The sequence below is a fragment of the Antedon bifida genome, chromosome 4 (assembly GCF_963402885.1).
Source record: "Antedon bifida chromosome 4, ecAntBifi1.1, whole genome shotgun sequence".
Classification (NCBI taxonomy): domain Eukaryota; kingdom Metazoa; phylum Echinodermata; class Crinoidea; order Comatulida; family Antedonidae; genus Antedon; species Antedon bifida.
In genome coordinates this window covers 24,638,849-24,664,105 of record NC_136229.1, presented here as the reverse complement: position 1 = coordinate 24,664,105, position 25,257 = coordinate 24,638,849, and the positions used below count along the sequence as shown (strand labels likewise).

The 25,257-nt window shown below is 33.9% G+C and overlaps 2 protein-coding genes across 2 annotated transcripts; both read left to right on the top strand.

The window, feature by feature from the left end:
- The first annotated feature begins 278 nt into the window (after window positions 1–278).
- On the top strand, window positions 279–7,013 carry LOC144839280 (von Willebrand factor-like). Its single transcript, XM_078694596.1, has 10 exons — window positions 279–520; window positions 1,169–1,299; window positions 1,837–2,352; window positions 2,935–3,050; window positions 3,914–4,070; window positions 4,156–4,387; window positions 4,558–4,788; window positions 5,359–5,500; window positions 6,168–6,296; window positions 6,739–7,013. The coding sequence occupies exons 1-10, from the start codon at window positions 279–281 to the stop codon at window positions 7,003–7,005; spliced, it is 2,163 nt and encodes a 720-aa protein (XP_078550722.1). The 3' UTR covers window positions 7,006–7,013.
- Window positions 7,014–7,354: 341 nt separating this feature from the next.
- Window positions 7,355–23,418, top strand: LOC144839279 (uncharacterized). The gene is made up of 21 exons (XM_078694595.1): window positions 7,355–7,382; window positions 7,826–8,002; window positions 8,244–8,481; window positions 8,732–8,931; window positions 9,294–9,387; window positions 9,904–9,950; window positions 10,261–10,640; window positions 10,793–11,186; window positions 11,847–12,050; window positions 12,424–12,951; window positions 13,222–14,544; window positions 14,684–14,871; window positions 15,524–15,792; window positions 16,577–16,806; window positions 17,119–17,301; window positions 17,695–17,921; window positions 18,296–18,497; window positions 19,760–20,110; window positions 20,448–20,624; window positions 21,867–21,995; window positions 22,530–23,418. The coding sequence occupies exons 1-21, from the start codon at window positions 7,355–7,357 to the stop codon at window positions 22,805–22,807; spliced, it is 5,847 nt and encodes a 1,948-aa protein (XP_078550721.1). The 3' UTR covers window positions 22,808–23,418.
- Window positions 23,419–25,257: the final 1,839 nt, after the last annotated feature.

Below are 25,257 nucleotides of genomic sequence, written 5' to 3'. Positions count from 1 at the left end.
ACTTAAATTTATTTCCACAAATTAAAATAAAACAATACTGTGTGTAACATAATAAACTACAGTAATATAACACAAAAGCATATCTATAAACATAACCGGCCCTTTGTCAGAAAAAACAAAATTTCTTTTTTCTCCATGCATAATAATCCCAAGTCATTTCCAATTAAAATGATCAAATAAGGAAGTGAAGTTGTGTATAAAAGAAGCCAACAGACCTGTATTGCTTTAGTCGACTTAGTTTTGGAGTCAGTAGACATATGTCTCCAAAAACATTCAGAATGCGACTAATGCGGGTTTTACTTCTCCTTTTTGTGGTATCGTGTACGAAAACGGTGTTTGCACAAGTTACACCACCGCTGTTAGCGAAAGTTACAACACCGATGTTAGCGCAAGTTACAACACCGCTGTTAGCGCAAGTTACAACACCACTGTTAGCGCAAACACCAACTCTGCAAACACAACCACAGTGTTCCGATTTAAGAGTTCCTGAGAATGGAAGGATTGAGTGTAAAACCACTAAGTAAGTTTTATAAGTTACTTTATTATATTCTATTAATTTTTAAAATAAGTGTTTGTTTTCTGTTTAAATTCGAACATTCAGTTTTACTTTAAAACCCTTTATTATGTAGAAAGATAGTAATGGCGTATGGAAAAACGTTAATGTTTTAAGCCAAATTTAATTCCGTTAATTTTAGCCAGTGCTTTTCTACTATTTTTTTTCTTGTTCAACGTCAACAGAGATTCTTTGAAAATATTATATTTTAACAATTGTTTTCGAACAATGAAACATATTTTAAATAGTTTATATGGTTTTAATTAACTGGTTATTTATTATTATATAAGTGTTTTTCACTTATTTTAATCCTAATATAGAAAGTACTAAGGTCTCAAATGCATGAAATGTCCGATTTCTTTTGTAGGCCTACTGTGTCCGATTTCTTTCGTATTGTGTCCGATTTCCTTCGCACTGTGTCCCCCGTACTTTCCCTGTCCAAACTGTGTTACACCTTATTATATCTACATTAAATACTAAATATATAGAAATAAATATTTGATTTAATATTGCAATATTGTATTTGTACACTACAGACTCTTTCTTGAAGGTGATAAAATCACTCTTCAATCATTAGGTACTAGGCAAGTAAAGATATAAATATTGTCTTCGTAGATTGAAATACGTTCAATATTGTGATATAATTTGCGATACCGGATACGTTCTGCCAGCTGGAGTAAGTGATTCTTTCCAGTGTATGCCAAATGGAACATGGTCGCCGCCGTCTGATGTCCCTGACTGCGTTGGTAAGTGAGGTTAACCATTTCTGCTACTATTATTTATTTCCATTTTGCTTATCGAGTGTATGCCCACTGTTACCGCCAAGTTTTATTCAATTCAAAGTCAATGTTGGGTACGTATAGCCGATATCCATTTAAAAGTTAGATAAACCTGATCGTTGTGTTTTTCTAAATTATTATTGTTGTTGTTGATGTTGCTGTTGTTTTTGTCACAATAAGTTTAATAGTGTAGACACAGCTTTAGGGGGAAATTTGGAACCATTGGTTTGGTAGGCCTATCGTTTTGTATTACCATGTAACGTTACGAATAATGATAATTGGATGATCTCATTGGCGGCACAATGCAGAGGAGGGCCGGTAAATTCCAAACATCTATTGTTTACATTAAGTATATATAATCGCTGATTCTTCAAAGGAACAGCACTTGAGAAACGTCTGTAATTTCAAACTATTTTTCCTGGGTTTAACTCCAAAACATGGTTCAGTTCTTATTTACTGTATCATATAGTATGTTTATAAACATGTATATATACCATACTTCAGAGGTTTATTGTACTACGTGGAGTCACACACACTACCGAACATTTGATGGCAGAATCTATACCTTCCATGGTTCCTGCCACTACCTTCTCCTTGAAGATGTTTCAGACAGGCTTTTCCAGATCCACGTTAAGAATGCAAAAGATTGTAATTCTAAAACGGTATGTAGCAGGTCACTGTCAATATACATATCCGGTATTGAGGTGACTCTGCAAAGAAGTCAAGGCTCCCCAGAGGTTCTAAGAAACCAAAAAAATCAGAGCCTCCCAAAAGCATTTGATGGCCTAGAGTTTGAGATGGTTTCTAGATACATCATCGTGCGTAGTGTGTACGGTTTTGAAATTCGATGGGATGGACATGATGCATTCTACATTTCTGTTGAAGACACATTATTATCCAACACAAGAGGTCTTTGTGGAACCTACACGTGGAATCCTGATGATGACTTCACGTTAAGAGATGGCAGTGTATCTCAATCTACTATATCATTTGCATTAGAGTATATCATGAATATGGGAGGTATGTAACTTTTTTCAGAAATCACACCTGCTCCGGTCCGGCTCCAGTTCAGGTTCGCATCGGATTGCGCGTACCATTAATAGCGACTTTTCGTGTTCACGACTCCCATGCTCACATCGAGTAAAATAGCCGCGTTGAACGTCGTGAAAACGAAACGTTGAGATGCCATTTTGTTTGCCGGAGCCGGACTGGAGCAGCACTGCCGTTAGCACTTCACTCTTTCCTTATTCCATGTCAACGTTAATTTCTTTATACCAGGGAAAATGAATTTCACTCTTTCCCTGTTTATACTGTAAAATAATGCTGCCTGTTCAGGTAGGAGAGATTCTTATACACGCTTTAATTTAAAATCATTTTCCTGACATGCGACACACAATTTCTCCCAACACTCGGTGTCCTATTGCTAGCATGTCACAGAACTTTTTATTTCAAGTGTTAGATAATCCATCAGCATTTATCCGCGTTGATTGCGGCCTACTAATATTTCTTTTGATCAATCGTAGTTTATTTCCATTTACCTTTAATATTCAATGAATCATTTGCAAGCAATGTATAGGCCTATATGTTCATTCTTTATTGTAGATTGTGATCCAGTTATTCAAACTTCATATTGTAAATCGTCTTCAATCGACGTCAAGCGTTCAGAAAGAGAGTGTGAGGCAATGACGTCTGGGGAAGAGTTTCGTGACTGTCGTGATGTATATTACATTATTATTTATGTTATCGTTTTAGACACTTACTTTGTTTTTTTTTAAATAGCTTTCACAATTGTTAAAGATATATTGTCGTCCTGAAAAAACATTTTTTTTGTTTTATGCCATTTTAAGGTTCCATAATAGTCATTCTCATTGACCAAAATTGGATCGAAATTTACCTGAAAAAAACTGTAATTTAAAGCAAAAAATAGTCAAATTGGCTGCCAGCCAATGAATGTTTGGTTCAACTTAAACATTTATGTTGTCATTTTATAAGTGAAAACATTACTTTTTCCGTTTTTATTAATCTTCATTTATCAATGATCAATATATCTTTGTTATCGTCCTAAATGTCTGAATTGCTGGGCATTAATGTTTATATACCTACAGCACACAGAAAACGGTGACGTCACAAATACGTATTATATGAACTGAAATATAGCACGCCTTCTGTCGCTCTGCATTTTTTTTCATTTTTTACTTTGCCAAACTTGGCTCAGTTCTTGAGAGCAAAATGTGAACTGTGGTTCCAATCCCAGGGTTCAGGGTTCAATCATGACTCCAGTCAAGCCTCAAATGAGACTTCGTTTATAAACAAGATGAATTATAAAATAGCTGTTGGATGCGTATGAAATTAAAAACAACTTGAATCTTGAATCTGAACTTGGTAACACACTAAATCATTTACTTAAGAATTATGACTATTCTTATCTTGGTTGGTGTTCAGCTTCGATTAGTTTTATAAACTTCAATTATTTAAATATATGTTTCTGTTACTGATAATAAATGTCTTGCATTATTTTTTTGCCGCTAATGGAAAAAGTTATTTAGTTTACACAATTTAATGTTTGCTTTATTTTTTTCAGGTTGTAAACGTTCAACCTTATTACGATGCTTGTAAGGAAGATGTATGTAACTGTCATACATCAAGATCCGACTGCGCATGTGACTCTTACGAAGCGTACGCAAGAGAATGCGCGCGCAAAAAAATTGAGTTCGAGTGGAGATCACCAGATAGATGCCGTAAGTGAAAATCGTTTTTTAAGTAATTTAGGCTAATTATGAAAGGGAACCGAAAATAATTGGTTTCTAATTATGTTTTTAACAGCTTTGGAATGTCCAGGCAATATGGTCTACAAGCAATGTGGTTCGTCTTGCCCTTTGACCTGTACAAATACAACTGTTGATTGTATAGATGATCATTGCGTTGATGGATGTCATTGCCCAAGTAATATGGTTCTTAACAATAACAGGTGCATAGAGCCCACCAAATGCCCATGTATCCATCAGATGAGAGAATACGCTGTCGGAACAACTATAACTGATGAGTGCAATACGTGGTAAGTAACCATATTGAAGGAGATACACTTATATTTGTTTTTTTGCGGTTGTCAGTTCATTTTGTTTTGACAAAATAATATATATTATATAGTATTTTTGATATAATTATACTACTGTAAGTATACTCTTGTCATTCTATTAATACGTTTTTTTTAATAAAAATATTCAGCGAATGCAAGGCAGTTGGCACTTGGTCTTGTACAGATGAGATCTGCCCGGCTACATGCTCTGCGGTTGGTGATCCTCATTACGTAACGTTTGACGGTCTTCATTACAACTTTGTTGGTGACTGTAGCTACGTTCTTGTACAGAGCTGTGATTATGATAATAACAATCTAGATTATTCAATTCAAGTGGAAAACAAAAAGTGTAAATTGCAGAGCAGCTTCGCATGTACAAAGTACGTTTACAAAGACATTTACTAACCCCTAAGTAGTAGGGCTAATTTGTAGGACTATGTAGGAATATGTAAATTAGTCTTGTTTATTTAACACAAGAACAACATTTTAGAATGCGTTTACCTTTGAAAGTAGGCCTATTGGTTGAGATCATGCTATTCAGTTTAATGTTTTAAATGTCTGCCCATAGGTGAATTCAGTGGGACCAAACCAAACTTGTCATTGTCAATGTATTGTATATGTTTATTGCATAAGGAATGGTGCGATTAGTTAGACAATTTAAAACAGTTTGAACATATATATAAACTACAGTTTCACCTGAATCAGTTATGCTTGGTTCTCACTAGGACGCAACGCGAGGACGTAGACGCAAAGCCAGCGAGTTGACCAATGAAAAGCAACTGTTCGCATAATCCATCGCTTGTGATTGGTCGACTCGCTTACGTTGCGTCTCTAGTGGGAACCAAGCGTTACTGTACAAGCTTTGTGGTCTTCTTGATATCACCTAACTTGTATTACACTTTTTGTCAGTTGTTTCACCTTTGTTAAGCTAACATGTTTGATTCTTAAAGGAGCGTAATAGTAAATGTTGGAACAACACGTGTCAAACTGCAACAGAATTACATTGTATCAGTTAACGGTGAAGACGTCGATCAGTTGCCCCATTCAGCAGCTGGAGTCTTTATCGAAAAGTTATCATCAATATACCAGAGGGTAACAATCTTTTATAACAAAAAAAACCATTCATTTGTACTTTTATTTACAATAGCATGCAGTTCTACACCGGTCTATAACCCTTATCGTAATGAACACCCGTGCACGAACATTTCTTCCCATTTATCCCCGTTTATGCATTACGTCATTCCTTAGTATAACTTTAATCACTCGGTTTGTAACCAGCGCAGTCACACGCGCTAAAATACATTTTGATAATAAAATAGAAAATATGATATATCTATAGGATTGTTTTCTATGTACATTAGACCTTATATTTATTATTATGGAAGTTAAGTACAGAAACTGAAAATTATACAGAACAGAAATTATCATAATACATTTAGTGTAGCTATGTTACAGTATACAGTTTGCCTTAAATAATGTGTAGCGAAATGTGTATGTACTACCTATTCCTGTGTTTTCACATGGCCCGATTGATCTCCGTGAGTTGATATCTACAAAAGGTCACCAGTTCAGACAGCTTTTCCCTCGCATCGTTTGCAGTGCAAAACTTTCTTGTTCTATCTCTTCATGATGTTCCCGACTTTAAATAAAACACTGTTCTGGTTCCACATGATTCAAGACGCGAACTTGGCGGAGATCATGTAAAAATGTGAATGATAGACAAGAAAAAAAAATTTAATTCTACTTTATTTGTTCATAGGTCACGTTGGAAAATGGTATGATCGTTTGGTGGGATGGATTTGTTCGAGTGTACGTTACAGCTCCACCGTGGTTCTTTGGCGAACTCAAAACGTGTGGTCTGTGTGGAACATTTGATCACATACAATCAGTAATACTTTATCCATGCGTTTATCATTATTTTTTATATAATATTTAATCATATTTTGCATTTTTATTATTTATTTCTAGTTACTACTTGAAATGCTTATTTTGTTTCTTACAAAGATGATTACTATATAAAAGTTGAAGAAAAGTTTGTACATCGAAGTAGTTTCTAATAAAATGCAGTTTAAAAGTGTGTACATCGAAGTAGTTGCTAATATAATGCAGTTTAAAAGTTTGTACATCGAAGTAGTTACTAATAAAATAAAGTTTAAACGTTAGAATATTGAAGTAGTTTCTAAAGAAATGCAGTTTAAAAATGTGTACATCGAAGTAGTTTCTAATAAAATGCTGTTTAAAAGTTTGTACATAGTAATAGTTTCTAATAAAATGCAACGAATGTATAAACTACTGGTTATGATATAATTATTATATTGTTTAACCCACAGAATGACTTCAGAACAAAAGCTGGTGATACTGAAATCCAAGCGTCCAGCTTTGCTGCCAAGTGGATGTTAGAAGGGTCTTGTCCAGACTCTCCTGGCAATCCGACTATGGAAAATCCGTGTGATATCTTCTCTGATAGAAAGCTGCTGTCACGAATGCGTTGCTCAGTTCTGAAATCGGCTCCTTTTGATGGTAAGAAGTTTGTTTATTTAAACGTCATTTATGTAAGTTCTCTTATCCAAATATGCCAAAATGAGATTCATTTTTAACAAAAAAGAACAACATTCTAAACTCGGATTTAACTAAGTTAATATATTATAGGCCTATAGCGCGTTTCACAAGCAATTTCGTCGTCTTAATGTGCTTAATGAAGTGGGGTAAAATGAAAAAAACAAAACCAGAAAATAACCTAAATAACCAAATTGACAACAGAACAAAATAAAAGTCTAAAACGGAATATCGCATCACCAAGACAATCCAGCAATTTAATATTAAGTGTCATAATGAGGTTACCGTCTAACTATCCTGCCTAACAAACAATAAAAGAATTAAAAGGTATATGAACAAAAAGGCGGGGCAGATAGCATCGATTGTTTCAGTTTCTGCTTAAATAATAAAATGGAGATTCTGTCTCGAATGCTAAATGGTACTAAATCCTATAACTTGGGGCCGCAATTCAGAAGGATCTATCACAATAATGTCGTCATAGAGTCGTGATGTTGGGATTGACAGCAAAGTTGTATTTGTTGTTGAGCGTGTTTCTGCTCCCAACTTGAGAAGCTCAGTAATATATCGTGGAGCCTAAGACATATCTGAAGCAGCCACTCACACAGTTTCTTATGAACCACACTTTCAAGCGTCTTTTTGAAGTTACGCAAACGATAACTTGGGTAGACCATAGCATGTCCACACAGGATTACACTCAAACAAATGCCGATAGAAACAATTAAAAGGTTTCACAATTTACAAATCTCTAAAATAGATAACTTTGCTAAATAATATAATTTGTAGACCTACTTTGCTTCATATCAGACCTGTTATTATTATTATTATTACCTGATATTATTTGAGAATGGTGCTTTCTTTCAGCTTGCCACAATGTTGTTGAAGTTGACCAGTACTTTGAAGATTGTAAATATGACGTATGCGCCAACGATGAAACAATTGAGAACAACGACATGTATTGTACCAGTCTAGCAGTATACGCGGATGCATGCGCAAAGATGGGAAAACCCATTAATTGGAGGTCGAATATAACTGAATGTGGTAAGATACTAATATGTGTAATAAATTAAAGTGATGTTAAATAGTAAAGTCGAGATTGTAGGCCTGGAAGTAGATGGGGAAGGTAAAAACATCCACCAACACCATAATATTCAAGAAACCCATTAAGCTTGGCTGCTTTCTAGAGACGCAACGCAAGGCATAGACCCAACGCAAGCGAGTTCAACAAAGTGACAAAGTAAATCCATGTTAATCAGACCTTGACAAATGCTTGAATACACAGAAATTGAATGTGAAGGAGATAAGGAATACAAGGAATGTGGTTCAGCATGTAATACCAGTTGTGCTGCACTCAGTCCGAAATATCATTGTGAGGAAGAATGTGTTCCAGGGTGTAGCTGTCCAAGTGGTCAAGTTATTAACCAAGATGATCGTTGTATACCAATCAGCGATTGTTCTTGTGCATATCACGGTCGGTATTATAATCCAGGAGAAAGTATTAGACAAGGATGTCAGAATTGGTATGCCATTTATTACTTTCTTCCTAACTGTAGCTCCTGAACCTGAACATTTCTATAAACTGTAAACCTCGGCAAAACATTGATAATAACCTCACTTATTTTTTTGTCAGCTGTAAAGCAGAATAAGCATCATGAATTTCCTTTAAAATGGAAATTTAAAATGTTTTCTTGTCTTCTGCTTATTAAATTATTATCTGACATCAGTCAGATTTAAAATCGTACTAATAACATTTCACCATTTCCACTTTAGTCGCCAATGTTCTAATGGTGTTTGGCAATGTAATAAAGAACCATGCTCTGACGATGTAGTGTGTAAAGAAAACATGGAATACGTAGCGTGTGGTAACCCGTGCCCTTTGACATGTGACAATGTAGATGTATTGGAAAGCACTTGTAGTAACAAGATTTGTGAACCAGGATGTCAGTGTGTTGATGGATATATATTAGATGGTATGACATTTTTTTATATTTCATTTCATTTATTTATTCAAGGTCAATGTAAAATATGTACATGGTTTGAAATTATTTTTGTTTGTTCAAAGTTAAAAATTCACATAAAAATATAAATACAATGTTTACATTATGGCAAAATAGCTAGAGAATATAATATTGGTTAAAGGGACTTCAATGATACTGAAATGTGCGAGTCGATCGTTTAGTGATAGCACAATGTTCATAAATTATAAACCAGTGGAAAAACATACGCGTCAAAGTACTACATGGAAACAAGACGATTTAAATTGCGTTAACAATCAAACAATACATACAACAAGTTTTCATAATATGTCACGTGACTTGTGTTGGTTTTTCAGGTTCTCTATGTGTAAGAAAAGAAGATTGTTCATGTTCCCATGGTGGTAAAAAATACAGTAGCTCAGAGTCTTTCATGTTGGACTGTAATAAATGGTAAATTTGTTTTATGGATGAAACAACAACAACTGAGCTTTCTGTGGTTGTGACACGATCAGCACCCGTCATCTAAAGGCTTGACTATTTTTAGATTGTCAGAAAGGCTTCCTCGAATGATAGTAAAGCGGTACCATCCACAATCCGTATACTTATTGATAGCCTTGATTTAATTTTAAAAATCTTCCCCTTTCAATATATTAATCAGTGCAAGAATTGTGGAAAATTTTCCATATATTAGAGGCACTTTTTGGGGAAACATAAAATAAATAAAAAAAAAACAATGCGCACATCATCTGGTCGCGTACGCATTTTGACTACATTGTCAAAATGATGTTAAAGTACACTTTCAATTCACACAAAAATGAAAAACTTACAATAATTGTTAAATCTGAAATGTTATGTCTCTGGTTCGATCAAATACATTTTAAAAATCAGATGTGGTCGTATATAATTTAGAAAAGTTATATTTCATATTGCTTTATTTATTATTTACTCATTAATATTTACTTACAGCACCTGCAATCAACGCCACTGGAAGTGTGAAAAAAACATATGTCCAGGTAACTTAAGGTTTTTAATTTATCATTAATAACAATATTGGTTTCTAACCTCTGTAAAAAGTATACCAACATTATTTCTGCAGTTGAAATAGCCACCGCGTTAATTTAGGTGTAATACATGGTACGTATCGCCGTGTATTCTCAAATACGATATTCAAAAGTCGTTCGATTCTTTATTATTGTTCAAATACTGTAAATATAGGCCACATGAACTAAATCAATGAACTCAAATATGCATTTTAGTCAAAGAATGGTGGCATCATATTTAATAGTTTTAAACTAATTTGTAAGTATCACTTTCGTATTACAGGTATTTGTACTACATATGGGCAAACACACTATACTTCATTTGATGGCAAAGATTTTGCATTTCAAGGAGACTGCAAATATACTTTGGTACAAAGTACTCAAGACTCTCCGATTGAGTTCTCTATCAAAACTATAGGCATCATGTGTGGATCTACTGGGGTAACATGTACAAAATCAATTGAGTTTACCATTGGTTCTAAAACTGATAAAGAGGTGGTAAAATTAATTCGTGGAAAGAATGTTGAGTTGTCTCAAGATTCTCATTTTCATATGCATGATGTTGGTAACTATATCTATATTACGATACCAGAAGGAGTTACTTTGCAATGGGATAAAGGTACATTGATATATATAAAACTTGATCCAATACATAGTAAAAAGGTAAAGTTTCATTTTACTTATTGTCTAACTCTATATAAGCAAAAGCAGCATGTTTATGCCAGACCAACGAATAATCATGTTATATGTACGGAGTACAGCTACCACAAAAGTGTGAATAAAAATAAAATATATAGTATACAATTCATTCATAGGTAACCGGGCTGTGTGGCAACTTTGATAGTGCTCCAGTAAACGATTTTGTACCGTCTTCTGGTGGACCGCCAGTTGCTACTGCCATCGAATTTGCTGATAGTTGGAAAGCACGACACACTTGTCCAGTTACCAAAGCAAAAAGCACTAAATGTTCGGAAATACCACAAAGATTAACCTGGGCTGAAATGAAATGTGCAATTATGCGATTAGACTTATTCGAACCTTGTCATTCTGTAGTAGGACTTGAAACCTATTACAAAAGATGTGTTAAAGATACATGTGAATGTGACTTCGGTGGTGATTGTGAGTGCTTTTGTACAGCAGTTAAGGCATATGCGCATGCATGTGCTCAACATGGTATTGAAGTAAAATGGAGGTCCGACAAACATTGCCGTAAGTTGTTATACGTTATTTTATTCTGGGTAGTAAGCGTAAACGAAATTATTTTAAAGTACTTAATAGAAATATAAAGCAGAATCATTACGTTATTTTTATTTATTATTATTTCAATTTATTTCTGGCTGTTTTACTTTATCGTTTTGATTTAGCTTTTTGCTTATTTTATTTGTATAAAAGTAGTATCATAGGAATAATTGGTAATAGCTTCTCATTTGTGTCACATGTGGTGTGTGTACCATAAAGTTATGGTATATGATACTAGATGATTCATGTGAAACAAATGTGATGTTGTATTACAAAATATTATTTCATAAAATATTATATTAAATTTTTACATGTACAGTACATATGACAATAAATTTAATCTAAATTTATCAATTAGAGAGTACCGATAATCAGGTGAACATAAATGAAATACTGTAGTAACGGCTCGGAGAACAATATTATGAAACAAATTAAAATACACTAAAACAATAAAATATCTGGATCGCACATTTACTCTTAACTATATTTATAAATTTCATTTTCAAAGGGACATTTATCAAATGTTTTGTTGATTTACTTATAATAACTAAAACTAAGAAAATCATAAAACAAAAACAACCTTTAGTTATTTCATCTAATATCTATGGTACTATTCTATTCCAAACTTAGCTATGCAATGTCACGGCTGTAGTCAGTGGCAACCATGTACCTCACCATGCCCACGGACATGTGATAACTACTGTAACGCACAAAAATGTGAAATTGAAGGTTGTGTTGAAGGCTGTGAATGTGAAGAGAATCTGGTTTTAGATTCTAAAATTAATATGTGTGTACCTATAGATAAATGCTCAACGGTTTGTCGAGGACCAACGAGTAAGTAATTGTGTAGCATCAGCTGCATATAGATGTGGAAATAATTGTTTGTTTTATTACTACATTATAATACTCTTATGTCGACAAGTACAACACAACGATAATCAGCTAAATTCATTTGTACTTTTATTTACACATCTCTCTGGCTTGAAAAATACTTCAAAATAGAAATAGACGGTCTTATTTTTAATTCAATAACTATGTCAAATATCTTGGTATAAACATTGATAATTCAATTAGCTGTGATTTAGTAGTAGATAAAGTATAATAATTAAATTTTTCTTGATTTTTAACATTATTTCAATACTTTTATTGTACTTTATTGTATTTTACAGTCTTGTATTGTATTTTATATACTTATAATTGATCATAGGTACAACTGAAGTACCAACAACTACACCAATAAGTACAACTGAAGTACAAACAACTACACCAACAAGTACAACTGAAGCACAAACAACTACTCCAATAAGTACAACTGAAGCACCAACAACTACTCCAATAAGTACAACTGAAGTACCAACAACTACACCAACAAGTACAACTGAAGTACCAACAACTACACCAACAAGTACAACTGAAGTACCAACGACTACTCCAACAAGTACAACTGAAGTACCAACAACTACACCCATAGGTACAACTGAAGCACCAACAACTACTCCAACAAGTACAACTGAAGCACCAACAACTACTCCAATAAGTACAACTGAAGTACCAACAACTACACCAATAAGTACAACTGAAGTACCAACAACTACACCAATAGGTACAACTGAAGCACCAACAACAACTCCAACAAGTACAACTGAAGCACCAACAACTACTCCAATAAGTACAACTGAAGTACCAACAACTACACCAATAAGTACAACTGAAGTACCAACAACTACACCAATAGGTAAATAAACTAATTGTATTATAAATCGTTATATCAACATCTTAAATTAAGGAATTTATACAATAGTACATAAAGTTAACTATGGTTCTACTGTACAGTAGCGTGTTTCTTAAATGAGTGATTGGATGGACAGAACAAAACCTAGGCCCAATTGGAATAACTTGGAGAGATTGGAAACCACCTTTTTTTCTTAATTTCTGATGTCTATAGGTGTGTTTACACATAATTTAATCTACCTAAATGTTTTTCTTTTCACATAACCCCCCACAGATTGTTGCTGGAGCGATTGGATGGACAGTATGAAACCTGAGCCAGGCAATTGGAATGACTTGGAGAGATTGGAACTACTAAGTAAAATGTATGGTGTATGTGTCGATCCTTCGAAAATCGAATGTAGAACAAGAGGAACTAATATCCTGTATAGTCAAACTGGCCAACAAGTAACTTGTGATACTAATTACGGATTGGAATGTAAAAGCCCACCTCGACCACCACCAATATGTTATAATTATGAGGTTAGAGTGTGTTGTATATGTAATACAACAGCTACAACAACTGAAGTACCAACAACTACACCAATAAGTACAACTGAAGTACCAACAACTACACCAACAAGTACAAATGAAGTACCAACAACTACACCAATAGGTACAACTGAAGTACCAACAACTACAACAACAAGTACAACTGAAGTACCAACAACTACACCAACTAGTACAACTGAAGTACCAACAACTACACCAATAAGTACAACTGAAGTACCAACAACTACACCAATAGGTACAACTGAAGTACCAACAACTACACCAATAAGTACAACCGAAGTACCAACAACTACACAAATAAGTACAACTGAAGTACCAACAACTACACCAATAAGTACAACTGAAGTACCAACAACTACACCAATAGGTACAACTGAAGTACCAACAACTACACCAATAAGTACAACCGAAGTACCAACAACTACACAAATAAGTACAACTGAAGTACCAACAACTACACCAATAAGTACAACTGAAGTACCAACAACTACACCAATAAGTACAACCGAAGTACCAACAACTACACCAATAAGTACAACTGAAGTACCAACAACTACACCAACAAGTACAAATGAAGTACCAACAACTACACCAACAAGTACAACTGAAGTACCGACGACTACTCCAACAAGTACAACTGAAGTACCAACAACTACTCCAATAAGTACAACTGAAGTACCAACAACTACAACAATAGGTACAACTGAAGTACCAACAACTATACCAATAGGTACAACTGAAGTACCAACAACTACAACAATAGGTACAACTGAAGTACCAACAACTATACCAATAAGTACAACTGAAGTACCAACAACTACACCAACAAGTACAACTGAAGTACCGACAACTACTCCAACAAGTACAACTGAAGTACCAACAACCATAAGTACAAATACAATGCCAACAACACCAATTGCAAAAAATTTTGTTTGTAACTTTTATTGTGACACTTTTGATCTATTTGATAAAACAACATATGTCAACAAAGTCTGTGATAGCATCATTACAAAACAAGTTGGTGAAGACTCGTCATTTGAAGTTAAAGGTAGTTTTTTTTTTTTTAGATTACGAGCATTTGTTATATTTGAAAATTACTATTAGGTAATTAAGTACTAGTACTTCTAGGTTAATACAAAATCTGTCACCGAAAGAATGAATAGGAAAAAAAACTGTTTTCTTTCTAGTACGCAGACCAACCACAAATAATGATTCATGCTGTCATTGTAAATTTGAAGTTGAGGTGAATATTGAAACTTATTCCATTGTTATACTGGATGACAAGTTCAGAATAAACTCTGTACTCTACAATAGAACCTCGCTTTCAGCATTCAATCAGATGTTGAAGAAAGAGATTGGTGCAACTATCAAAGTGGTTGGTTTTTTAATTTTTTATTTTACTAGAAATTTACATAACTTTAGGTTAGCTATAATTCATTAATCCGTAGACATATCTTGCTAAATGTTTATATGTTACCTACTCTAAATCAATAAGTTATGAGAAGTCAAACAGTATACAAAATGGTGTAAAGAAAGGTAATTCAATTGAAGAAGTAGATTGTCATACTGTAGATTAAATTCAATGTACTTAGAACTGAAGTAATATACATGACTAAAGCTAGCAATTTATTAAATTATTCAGTACCATCAGTCTTTGGGCTTAAACTAGTATTGTGATTTATGCCAGTTTCTGTGAGCATTGTATGGTTTTTATAATGGTTATCCACATCAAGCCGATAACCCTTGTGTATTTTCAGGATCTTTTTTATTTAACCATCATCACCAAAGTTCTTTTTTTCCTGCAATATTTTGGTCGTGACTTTCTCTAAAACTTGTAAACATATAACATTTGGTAACTTAGTCACCATATATACCTGTACATAATGTATTGTGCAGTTATGACGGCAGAGTTTTGCAGTCTGACTTGGCCCTGTTTTTATGAAATTCTTTAACTGATTATAAAATAAAAACCAGTGACTCCATTTAAAAAATGCATAATATATGTAATAGATTATTTTTCTTTGCAGAATGGAGATTTAGTTGACATTGACTCAGGCATTGGTATAGAATTGAAATTGAAAAAGGACAGCACACACCTAAGCATTAAAGTGTTGCATGCATTTGAAGGCAAACTAGAAGGTCAATGTGGAACACTTATAAAAGAAGGTTCAAATACTTATGTCACTACAACTAAAGAAGACGATAGGTCTACGTGTGTTTGCGATGACTTTGATTGTAGACCCTGTGATACTAAATATCCAGACATTGAAAATACTTGTGACCGCTTACGCCAATGGTAATTTCAAATTGTATCGTAATTTTATGATCTTATTAATCTGGAAATGTTTATTAGAATCTGTTGGCTTGAAAATGTCTCACCTTTACTTAGGTTCCTGTTTTAGAATCATAATGGTGTACCGCAAACATAACTTTACTATTTATTTTTAAAGTAAACAATAAGCAAACAAGTACGATACAGTACCGTAATAACACATTTCAAACAAAGTATCTCTAAATAATATTACTCTTGTTTTTTTGTTGGTTCATACTTTCGGTACCTGATGCAACCCTGTTTACTAATTAAGTTGAGTTAGATAATTAGTTATTGACAATTAAAACGAATTTAGGTTGAACAATTTTTGGTCGCCATTTCAGGAGAAAATTTCTTACTGTTTTGGGGTTTTCTTTTTAGTGAGTGAGTGGCCGAGCGGTTAAGACAGTGGAACCGTAATTACGTAGCCATAACATCGGCATGGGTTCGCGGCTCACTCACTCCATGGTTCTGGTGGTAGAACGAGTCTTCTCGGATAAGGACTATAAACCGTAGGTCCAGTGTACACATCTACCTCGTGTGCACTTTAAAGAACCTAGTACATCTTTCGAGACGAATAGGGGGTTACCCCGGTGTAGTAGTACATCACAGCCACTGATCATAACTGGGCCCTCTGGGAGACCAGTCTTTGACTGAAGAGGTCAACCAGTATAAATATATATTTCAATCACTGCGAGTGTGGGTAGTGTTAGACCTAGATGGTATATGTAATTTGCTTAAAAATTTACCGTTTATTTTGTACTTTTAGGGGTTCTAGATTTGGTTGTGAACATTATGCTGATATCAACAAGTATGTAGAAAAGTGTAAACAATATATTTGCGATTGTGTTGAAAAGTCAAAAGTTACACAAGCAGATCCTAAATTTGATGACGTCGCAGATACCTGTGCATGTGAACAATTTCAAGAGTTTATGTATGAATGTCACAACAATCCAAACAATAACAGATGCTATGATTGGCGGACGTCAGAACTATGTCGTAAGTAGATTACTGAATGTTTGTATTGATAAGCTTCTTGTCATAAAATAACCTACCTGTCGTTATAATTATAGTAATAATATATTGAACATTTTGGTTTGTTTTTTTTCTAACCACTGATACTAAAAAATCGCCTATTAAGAATGCCATTTCCATCCCATGTACAAAAAGCAAAACAAATAATAGAGGGAGTATTTGTCATCATCAGTAAGAACCTACACCTAAGCACCTACCCTTCTTTAAAACGTGTACATATGATTTTCAGTTTAAGAAAATGTATTTTTATACAAGATAATTTTGTTGTCTAAAAAGCTAGCAGAAAATGCAGTGGAGATCAAATATGGAGAGAGTGTGGTACATGTGAGAGGACTTGCGGCGATCTGAAAGGGAAACTGGTGGAGGATTGTAAAACTGGAATTTCACCAGGTTGCTACTGTCCATCCAACAAGGTCAGGGACGGAGAACAATGTGTTGATAGGGATCAATGCAAAGATTGTAAGTTCCATTTTCTTTTTCCGGAATTGCATTACATTATCTCGTCCGACGGTTTTCTATAATGGACACCTCTGAAACGAAAATCGAATAGTACCATAACTATCTCCCGCCACCCCGAAAGTCCTCGTCTTTTCATTTCAGAAACTATAACCATTTTTTTTAAGAGGGTCCAAGAGTGTGAAGAATTATATTTTTTCTGTCTCTCATTCGTGTGTGTATAACCCACTTTTATTCATTCTCCATGCACATTCAGTAAATTCACAGAAATATTAAATACAAGTTTTAAAAAAAACATGGTGTTTATAAAATGCTATGATATTTCTTTTAAAACATAACATATTTAGTCATATATTATATTCTTTTTTTATTTTTAAAATGCCATTTTTTTTCAAGGTGTTTGTACCGGATATGGTGATCCACATTATTTTACATACGACGAGAAATACTTTGCTTTCCAAGGAGAATGTACATACGTATTGTCACGTCACTCTTCACCAAACTATGACTTTGAAATATATGCAACGAATGTGAAATGTGTAAATGCACCAACCACTTCTTGCGTGTACGATGTTGTTGCGGTTTATAACAATCACAATGTCACAATTGCCAGTCAAAGACAAGTAAGACTGGAATTATTATTTGTGTTAAATTTTAATATCCCTGTGGATTCAGTCTAATACGTACAGTCTAACCCCACCACACCTGGGATACGGCATCGGTATACACAAACCTTGAAAGTTATGAACATACTATTTTAACAATGGAACACCTTCAAATATACTTTATAATTTCTAATTTATTATTAAACCATGACAGAATTATTTACAGGAAATACCGTTTGAAGGTACTGGCTGCCGATCATGCGTTGATGTAACTACTAAGTCATTTTTATTCTTATGTGTTTTTGTATGAAATTATTGTAATTACCTGTGCAAATATTTCTATAATTTTTGCAGTTACAATTAAAATTTTCTTGGATTTAAAAAAAAATCAGATCTCAATAGATGGTGGCGCTTGGATGACAGTACCTCCAAAGTACCAAGGTCATGGATTCACAATCCAAACAAAAGGTTTCATTCAGGTTCACTTAACCATCGAGGCCATTCACTTGGAGCTAACGTATGATTATGTTAGTAATGGATTCAATGTAATGATACCTTCAAGCCGATACTTCAATCAAACAGAAGGTCTTTGTGGTAAGTATGTATTATTTTTGTTTTTTCGCGCCGCGCCTTTAGGCAGTTATATTCAAGAATAATTAGGAAACTGTATCACGCGAAAGCTATAATAATAGTACTACGGCTTGACAGGAATGAGAATTTGTAAACTTGGACTGGCAGGCCTAATGCACATGAGTTTACTGGTTTTGGTTGGGCACTAGTTTATTACGCCTGAAGAAATTGACACTTGGAAGAGAGATTGGAATGTCACATTCATCGCCAATCAAGACTTTTGTATAAACGTATATTAAATCTATTAAAATAGTGCTTTTTTAATAAAGTTGGTTTGTCTTCAACATTATGATGTTTTAACTCGAGCTGTTTAACCTGTTTTCTGCAATTAAAAACAAAGTGTGTAGAAGGAGATGTAAATGCGAAGCATCATTGTATGATGGTGTGCGGGATGTTTCAGCATGGACAACCATTAGACAGTGTATACCACGTTCGGAAAACATCCTTTGTCGGGGCAAATCGTTTAACCTAAATTCGTTTTAATTGTCAATAAATTATTATATAACTAAACTTCATTAGTAAACAGGGTTGCATTAGGTGTTCAGTACCGAAAGTATGTATCAACCATATACCACTGAGTTACTTGCGATTTACCGAATGTTGCCCTTACGTAAATTTATATATAGAAGCTAAATCAACTACAGAAGGAAAACAGCATCCAATCATAATCCCCATCATCCTCAAAACAATTATATATTTAATACCTGATAGGCCCTGTTTGGCCCTGTTTATAAGTGAATAGAGCATTTTATACTAAATATTTTTTAATGTTTACTAGGCCTACTAATTGACAAAAATAATTGAAAATAAATCATTATTTCTTCAATTATTAAATAGAATATCAATTTTAAAAAGTTTCAAATAATCATCAAGTTATTAAAGTTTGTTTATTGCTAAATGAAGAGAATTTTTAAATTGACTAAAGCTAAATAATATATGGACTGGAATCAGGAATATCTTGCCAATTACGAGGAAACAGATGATTAAAAAAAAATATTTAAGACTTTAATTGGTTCTTGCATACTATGTTAAAAATAACTTTATTGGGATATCTACAGTTATGCACTTCGGTTTGTGCAGACTCTATAATATGGAATTGAGCTGTCATCATCACCAGTTGGAACCTGTCCTTGATCGCTTTCTGTTTTTGGCGCCTCTTAATCAAGTAATCGACATTTCCGCCTATTGTATGTTTTATTAAAACCATTATAAAATATTGTTTTCAGGAATCTGTAACTCTGACCCTTCTGATGACTTGACAATGCCGAATGGCACGATCACGGAAAACACAGACGAATTTGGATTTAGTTGGCTTGTGGAGGGCTCAAATTGCACCAAGCCTCCCAAACCTACTTGCAGCGATGATACCACAGACGCTGAAAAAGTTTGCGCAGCATTTTATCAACCGCCATTGTCAGACTGCGGAATCCTGGTAAATCCTGTGGAATATTACAATTCATGTCTCTATGATACCTCATGTGGGCATGGTCCATGTGATTCAATAGCTGCGTATGCTGAAAGGTGTCGTGAATATGGAGGAATGTGTATTGAATGGAGAAAAGCAGTCGGTATTTGCTGTAAGTTGTTTTAATTAAAAATAAGTCTAATCCAACAACAATAGTAATAATGATGATACAATAATGACAATGATAACAATAATGATAATAATTTATAATTCATAATGTTATATGAGAAGAGAATGTATTTATTGTGGAAAGCAGTAATAAACACACAATAATTATGTTATTTTAAATTGCCAACGTTATGAGGTGGTTTTAAACTTACCAGGTTAGTGTCAGGTTTGCCACATTTAGGGAAATTGCCTCGACATTCAATAAATATCAATTGAAATATCAAGATGATAAAACACTGTGACCTATATATAGTAATTAAGATATTTTCATGATACTGTAGCCTATCCTAAATGTGAAGCGCCAATGGAGTACAAGGCATGTCATGATGGTTGTCCAATACAAAGCTGTGATGAATGGCAAAAACGTAAGCAAGAAGTCTGCCAAAAGACAGAACTTGAAGGGTGTTACTGTCCAGACGGATTCATTATGAACAGTACTGGGCAGTGTGTCGACTGTTGTAAGTTTCTTTTTTTTAAACCGATCTACCTACACAAAAACAGTGTAATATGGCCAAATATTGTAGTGATATGACATCATCATGTCCATATATGGGCACACCATATTTGTTTTGTCACATAAAGTTTGATTGTGTAGACAGAGCTTTAGTCACTCTTGTTAAGTCACTCATATTTGCGAGTATTTCACAACCAGATATGTTCAAGGACTTCTTGGTTTTCACACCAATGTCTGTGTGTCAACATTAAGCAGCTACAATAATAGATGGGTCTAGAACAATTACCACTACCCTCGGATAACTACCACCCGGACAACTACCCCCGGATAATTAACACCTATAGGACACCTACCCACTTAGGACAACTACTTCCTATTAAAAAAATATAAATCAATTCATTGACGCTATTTTTCAGAAATAAGGTTTTTGACGCACGTAACTAACGCAATTCCTGCGCACACGCAGATTGATTTGTTTACAAAATGGGCGGAGCTTGCGCGTTGCCTGTTGGAAAATAGCGTTAAAGTTAACGTGATCCTGTGAAAGCTCCCTAATGACTCACCAATTACCTACGCTTTCTAAAGTCTTTCACACCTGTTCCGGCACGTCCGGTTCTAGTTCGGCGCCAGCAAATCAACTCGAACGCCAATTGTTTCGTTTTCACGACGCTCCACGCTGCTATGTGCCAATCGATATGCGCGTAGCCGTGTGAAAACGAAACATTGAAGTAATAATAGAGTAATTCGATGTGTTTGAACAATTAGTGAGAGATGGCTACAGTTGTTTCCAAGTAGTGGGGAAAATGAATTAATGAATGTGCTGCTATCGACAGCATTTACTTGTCTAATGTAACTTATCAGAAATTGGTTTTCTGTACACTATCACATTACACATAAGAAAACATACACATCATAATAAAAATATAAGAATATAAATTGATTTGAGTCCAAAAACAGTTTTTCTAGAGGTGTGGTTATCCGAAAGGTAGTTGATTTAGGGATTAGAGGTCGTAGACGGGTAGTTGTCCGGGTGATAGTTTTCTTGGCTGTAATTGTCCGGATACGGTAATAGATAATTAAATTGATTAAAAAACAGATAATTATATACATTTTCTTAGAATTTTTTAAATAATAAAATCAAATAATTATATATCAATAATCATGTCATGTGAAAAAACAAACCCTAAAAAATGTAATCCTTGACAGAATAAAATGACTTATTATTTAATACAAATGTTTTATACAGTATCTTGTGAGGTAGACGAGGTCATCCTCAACAATGGTGAATTGAGGAAGTACAATTGTACCATAATAACATGTAATAACAATATTAGCAGTCGCTTTCCCGATCCAGATTGTGACGGAAGCCAAACCAGTGAGTTTTGTTTTTGAATTTTCCTTCTTTTAAGATTATAACGTCTTTCCATGATTCATCAATGAAATTTTTAAAACGCTGTGTTATTTTAGGATTTTTACTACAGTACGTATGCAATTATCCACATGCCAATAGCCTAAGGGTCAATATTGGTTCAAAGCAGTATAACGCAAATAAATAAAAAATAAATTGCCATGGCAAATACAGTAAATTTAAAGCATTATAAAATCACAAATAGCCATAGCAAACAAATCAGTAAAGCAGTCTAAAAAGCCAACACAAAATCACCAAGTGAATTAAAGCAACAAAAACCCGCTTTTATGCCTTTTCTGCCTTTTCTGCTTTACTTTTGGTGTATAAATGAGGAAATATTTTCACTTATGGAATATTATATTATATAGAGTATTTGTTACTGTTTTTATAAACTTTCGTTAACACCCTGTAGAGGTTGAGCCTAATGTTGCGCTACAAACATTTAATTGTGACGCATAATAAATGTGCGTAATCGTGTTATCATTTTGATCAATATTACAGAAAACTGTAAACACATCACAAATATTGATTTCCTGCGAATTGGAAACTGTAAAAGTGAATCTTCTACCATCGACCAAAGCTATTGCAAAGGGCAATGCGATTCATCAGCCAAGTATAGTAATGATCTGAAGAAGGTTGTGGATGACTGCAAATGTTGTCAATTCAAAGATGAAGCAGAGATTCAGGTCAAGATGATTTGTGATGACGGAACTGAACGAGAAGAGAAACATATCTATGCTCGGAGTTGCGGCTGTGATGATTGCAGCGAGAACAACTAATTCTTATTTTTCTCGCATCTATCTAATTTTCATATATCTTATATTTACAAATTTTACTAATTCTTTTTTTTCTATCTCTCTGCATTTAAATAACAGTTTACACTAAATATATACATTTTATTAAACTTAATACTTTTTTTGTCTTTTATAATGTAAACTATAAAGTCTCTATACCTTTTTTATTTGGTATTCTCTCTTTATTTTTGTTTTAGTTTCATTATACACACGCACATATTTTTATATTTCTATTATCACAATATATCACATTGTACGCTTTACATTTTTGCCTCAAAAAATGTTTTCGCTTAATCTACCTTTTCATTTTATTCCAAAGCAAGCAATAAAAAAAAAGATTAAAAAACATTAATTTATTTCATTGACTGCACGGTTTTTACCAGCAAATATAACATTAACGATTAACAGCTTTGTAATGCTTACCTTTCTCATATAAGTTTGTAACATATTCCAATTAATTTTAAGACCTTATTAAACAAAAAAAGTTCCGGTCAAAATCGTTGTTTGGAAGCCAATATTTTCCCATCGTTGTTTTCACTGTGGTTCACAATACAATATTATTTGGTTCTGTAGTTTTTGAATTTAACTTTAATAAACTTTGCATTCCTATTATTGGGTACCTTTTGTTTGTTCTTATTGATTCGTAAAATTGAGATGCGCAGAGTCATGTAATCTGTTCTGCGCATGTTACTTCACTACATAATTCAATAAGTCGATATTTTCGTAATTTTTCGTAAAACATCCCTGTACTATTATAGCACAAGGAATTTTTTTACGAAAAATGACCAAAATATCGACTTATTATGTATAGAGATATCATGCTCAGGACAGATTATGTCATTCTGCGCACATCCATTTTTCGAAAATTTCCCTGTGCTGTAGTACAGGGATGTTTTACGAAAAATGACCAACATATCGACTTATTATGTATAGAGGTAACATGCTCAGAACAGATTATTTCATTCTGCGCACATCCATTTTTCGAAAATTTCCCTGTGCTGTAGTACAGGGATATTTTACGAAAAATGACTATCGACTTATTATGTATAGAGGTAACATGCTCAGAACATATTATTGCATTCTGCGCACATCCATTTTTCGAAAATTTCCCTGTGCTATAGTACAGAGATTTTTAACGAAAAATGACCAAAATATCGACTTATTATGTATAGAGATAACAATATGCTCAGAACAGATTATTTCATTCTGCGCACATCCATTTTTCGAAAATTTCCCTGTGCTATAGTACAGGGATTTTTTACGAAAAATGACCAAAATATCGACTTATTATGTATAGGCCTAGAGATAACATGCTCAGAACAGATTATGTCATTCTGCGCACAATTATTTTTCAAAAATATCCCTGTGCTATAGTACAGGGATTTTTTACGAAAAATGACCAAAATATCGACTTATTATGTATAGGCCTAGAGATAACATGCTCAGAACAGATTATGTCATTCTGCGCACAATTATTTTTCAAAAATATCCCTGTGCACGTGCTATAGTACAGGGATTTTGTACGAAAAATGACCAAAATATCGACTTATTATATATAGAGTTAACATGCTCAGAACAGATTATGTCATTCTGCGCACATCCATTTTTTTTAAATTTCCCTGTACACATGCTATAGTACAGGGATTTTTTTACGAAAAATGACCAAAATATCGACTTACTATGTATAGAGATAACATGCTCAGAACAGATTATGTCATTCTGCGCACATCCATTTTTCGAAAATTTCCCTGTGCTAAAGTACAGGGATTTTTTACGAAAAATGACCAAAATATCGACTTATTATGTATAGAGATAACAATATGCTCAGAACAGATTATTTCATTCTGCGCACATCCATTTTTCGAAAATGTCCATGTGCACGTGCTATAGGGATTTTTTACGAAAAATGACCAAAATATCGACTTATTTTGTATAGGCCTAGAGATAACATGCTCAGAACAGTTGTCATTCTGCGCACATCAATTTTTCGTACAGGGATTTTTTTACGAAAAATGACCAAAATATCGACTTATTATGTATAGAGATAACATGCTCAGAACAGATTATGTCATTCTGCGCACATCCATTTTTCGAAATTTTTTTACGAAAAATGACCAAAATATCGACTTATTATGTATAGAGGTAACATGCTCTGAACAGATTATTTCATTCTGCGCACATCAATTTTTCGAAAATTTCCCTGTGCTATGGTACAGGGATTTTTTACGAAAAATGACCAAAATATCGACTTATTATGTATAGTAGAGGTAACATTCTCAGAACAGATTATGTCATTCTGCGCACATCCATTTTTCGAAAATTTCCCTGTGCTATAGTACAGGGATTTTTTACGAAAAATTACCAAAATAGCGACTTATTATGTATAGAGATAACATGCTCAGAACAGATTATTTCATTCTGCGCACATCCATTTT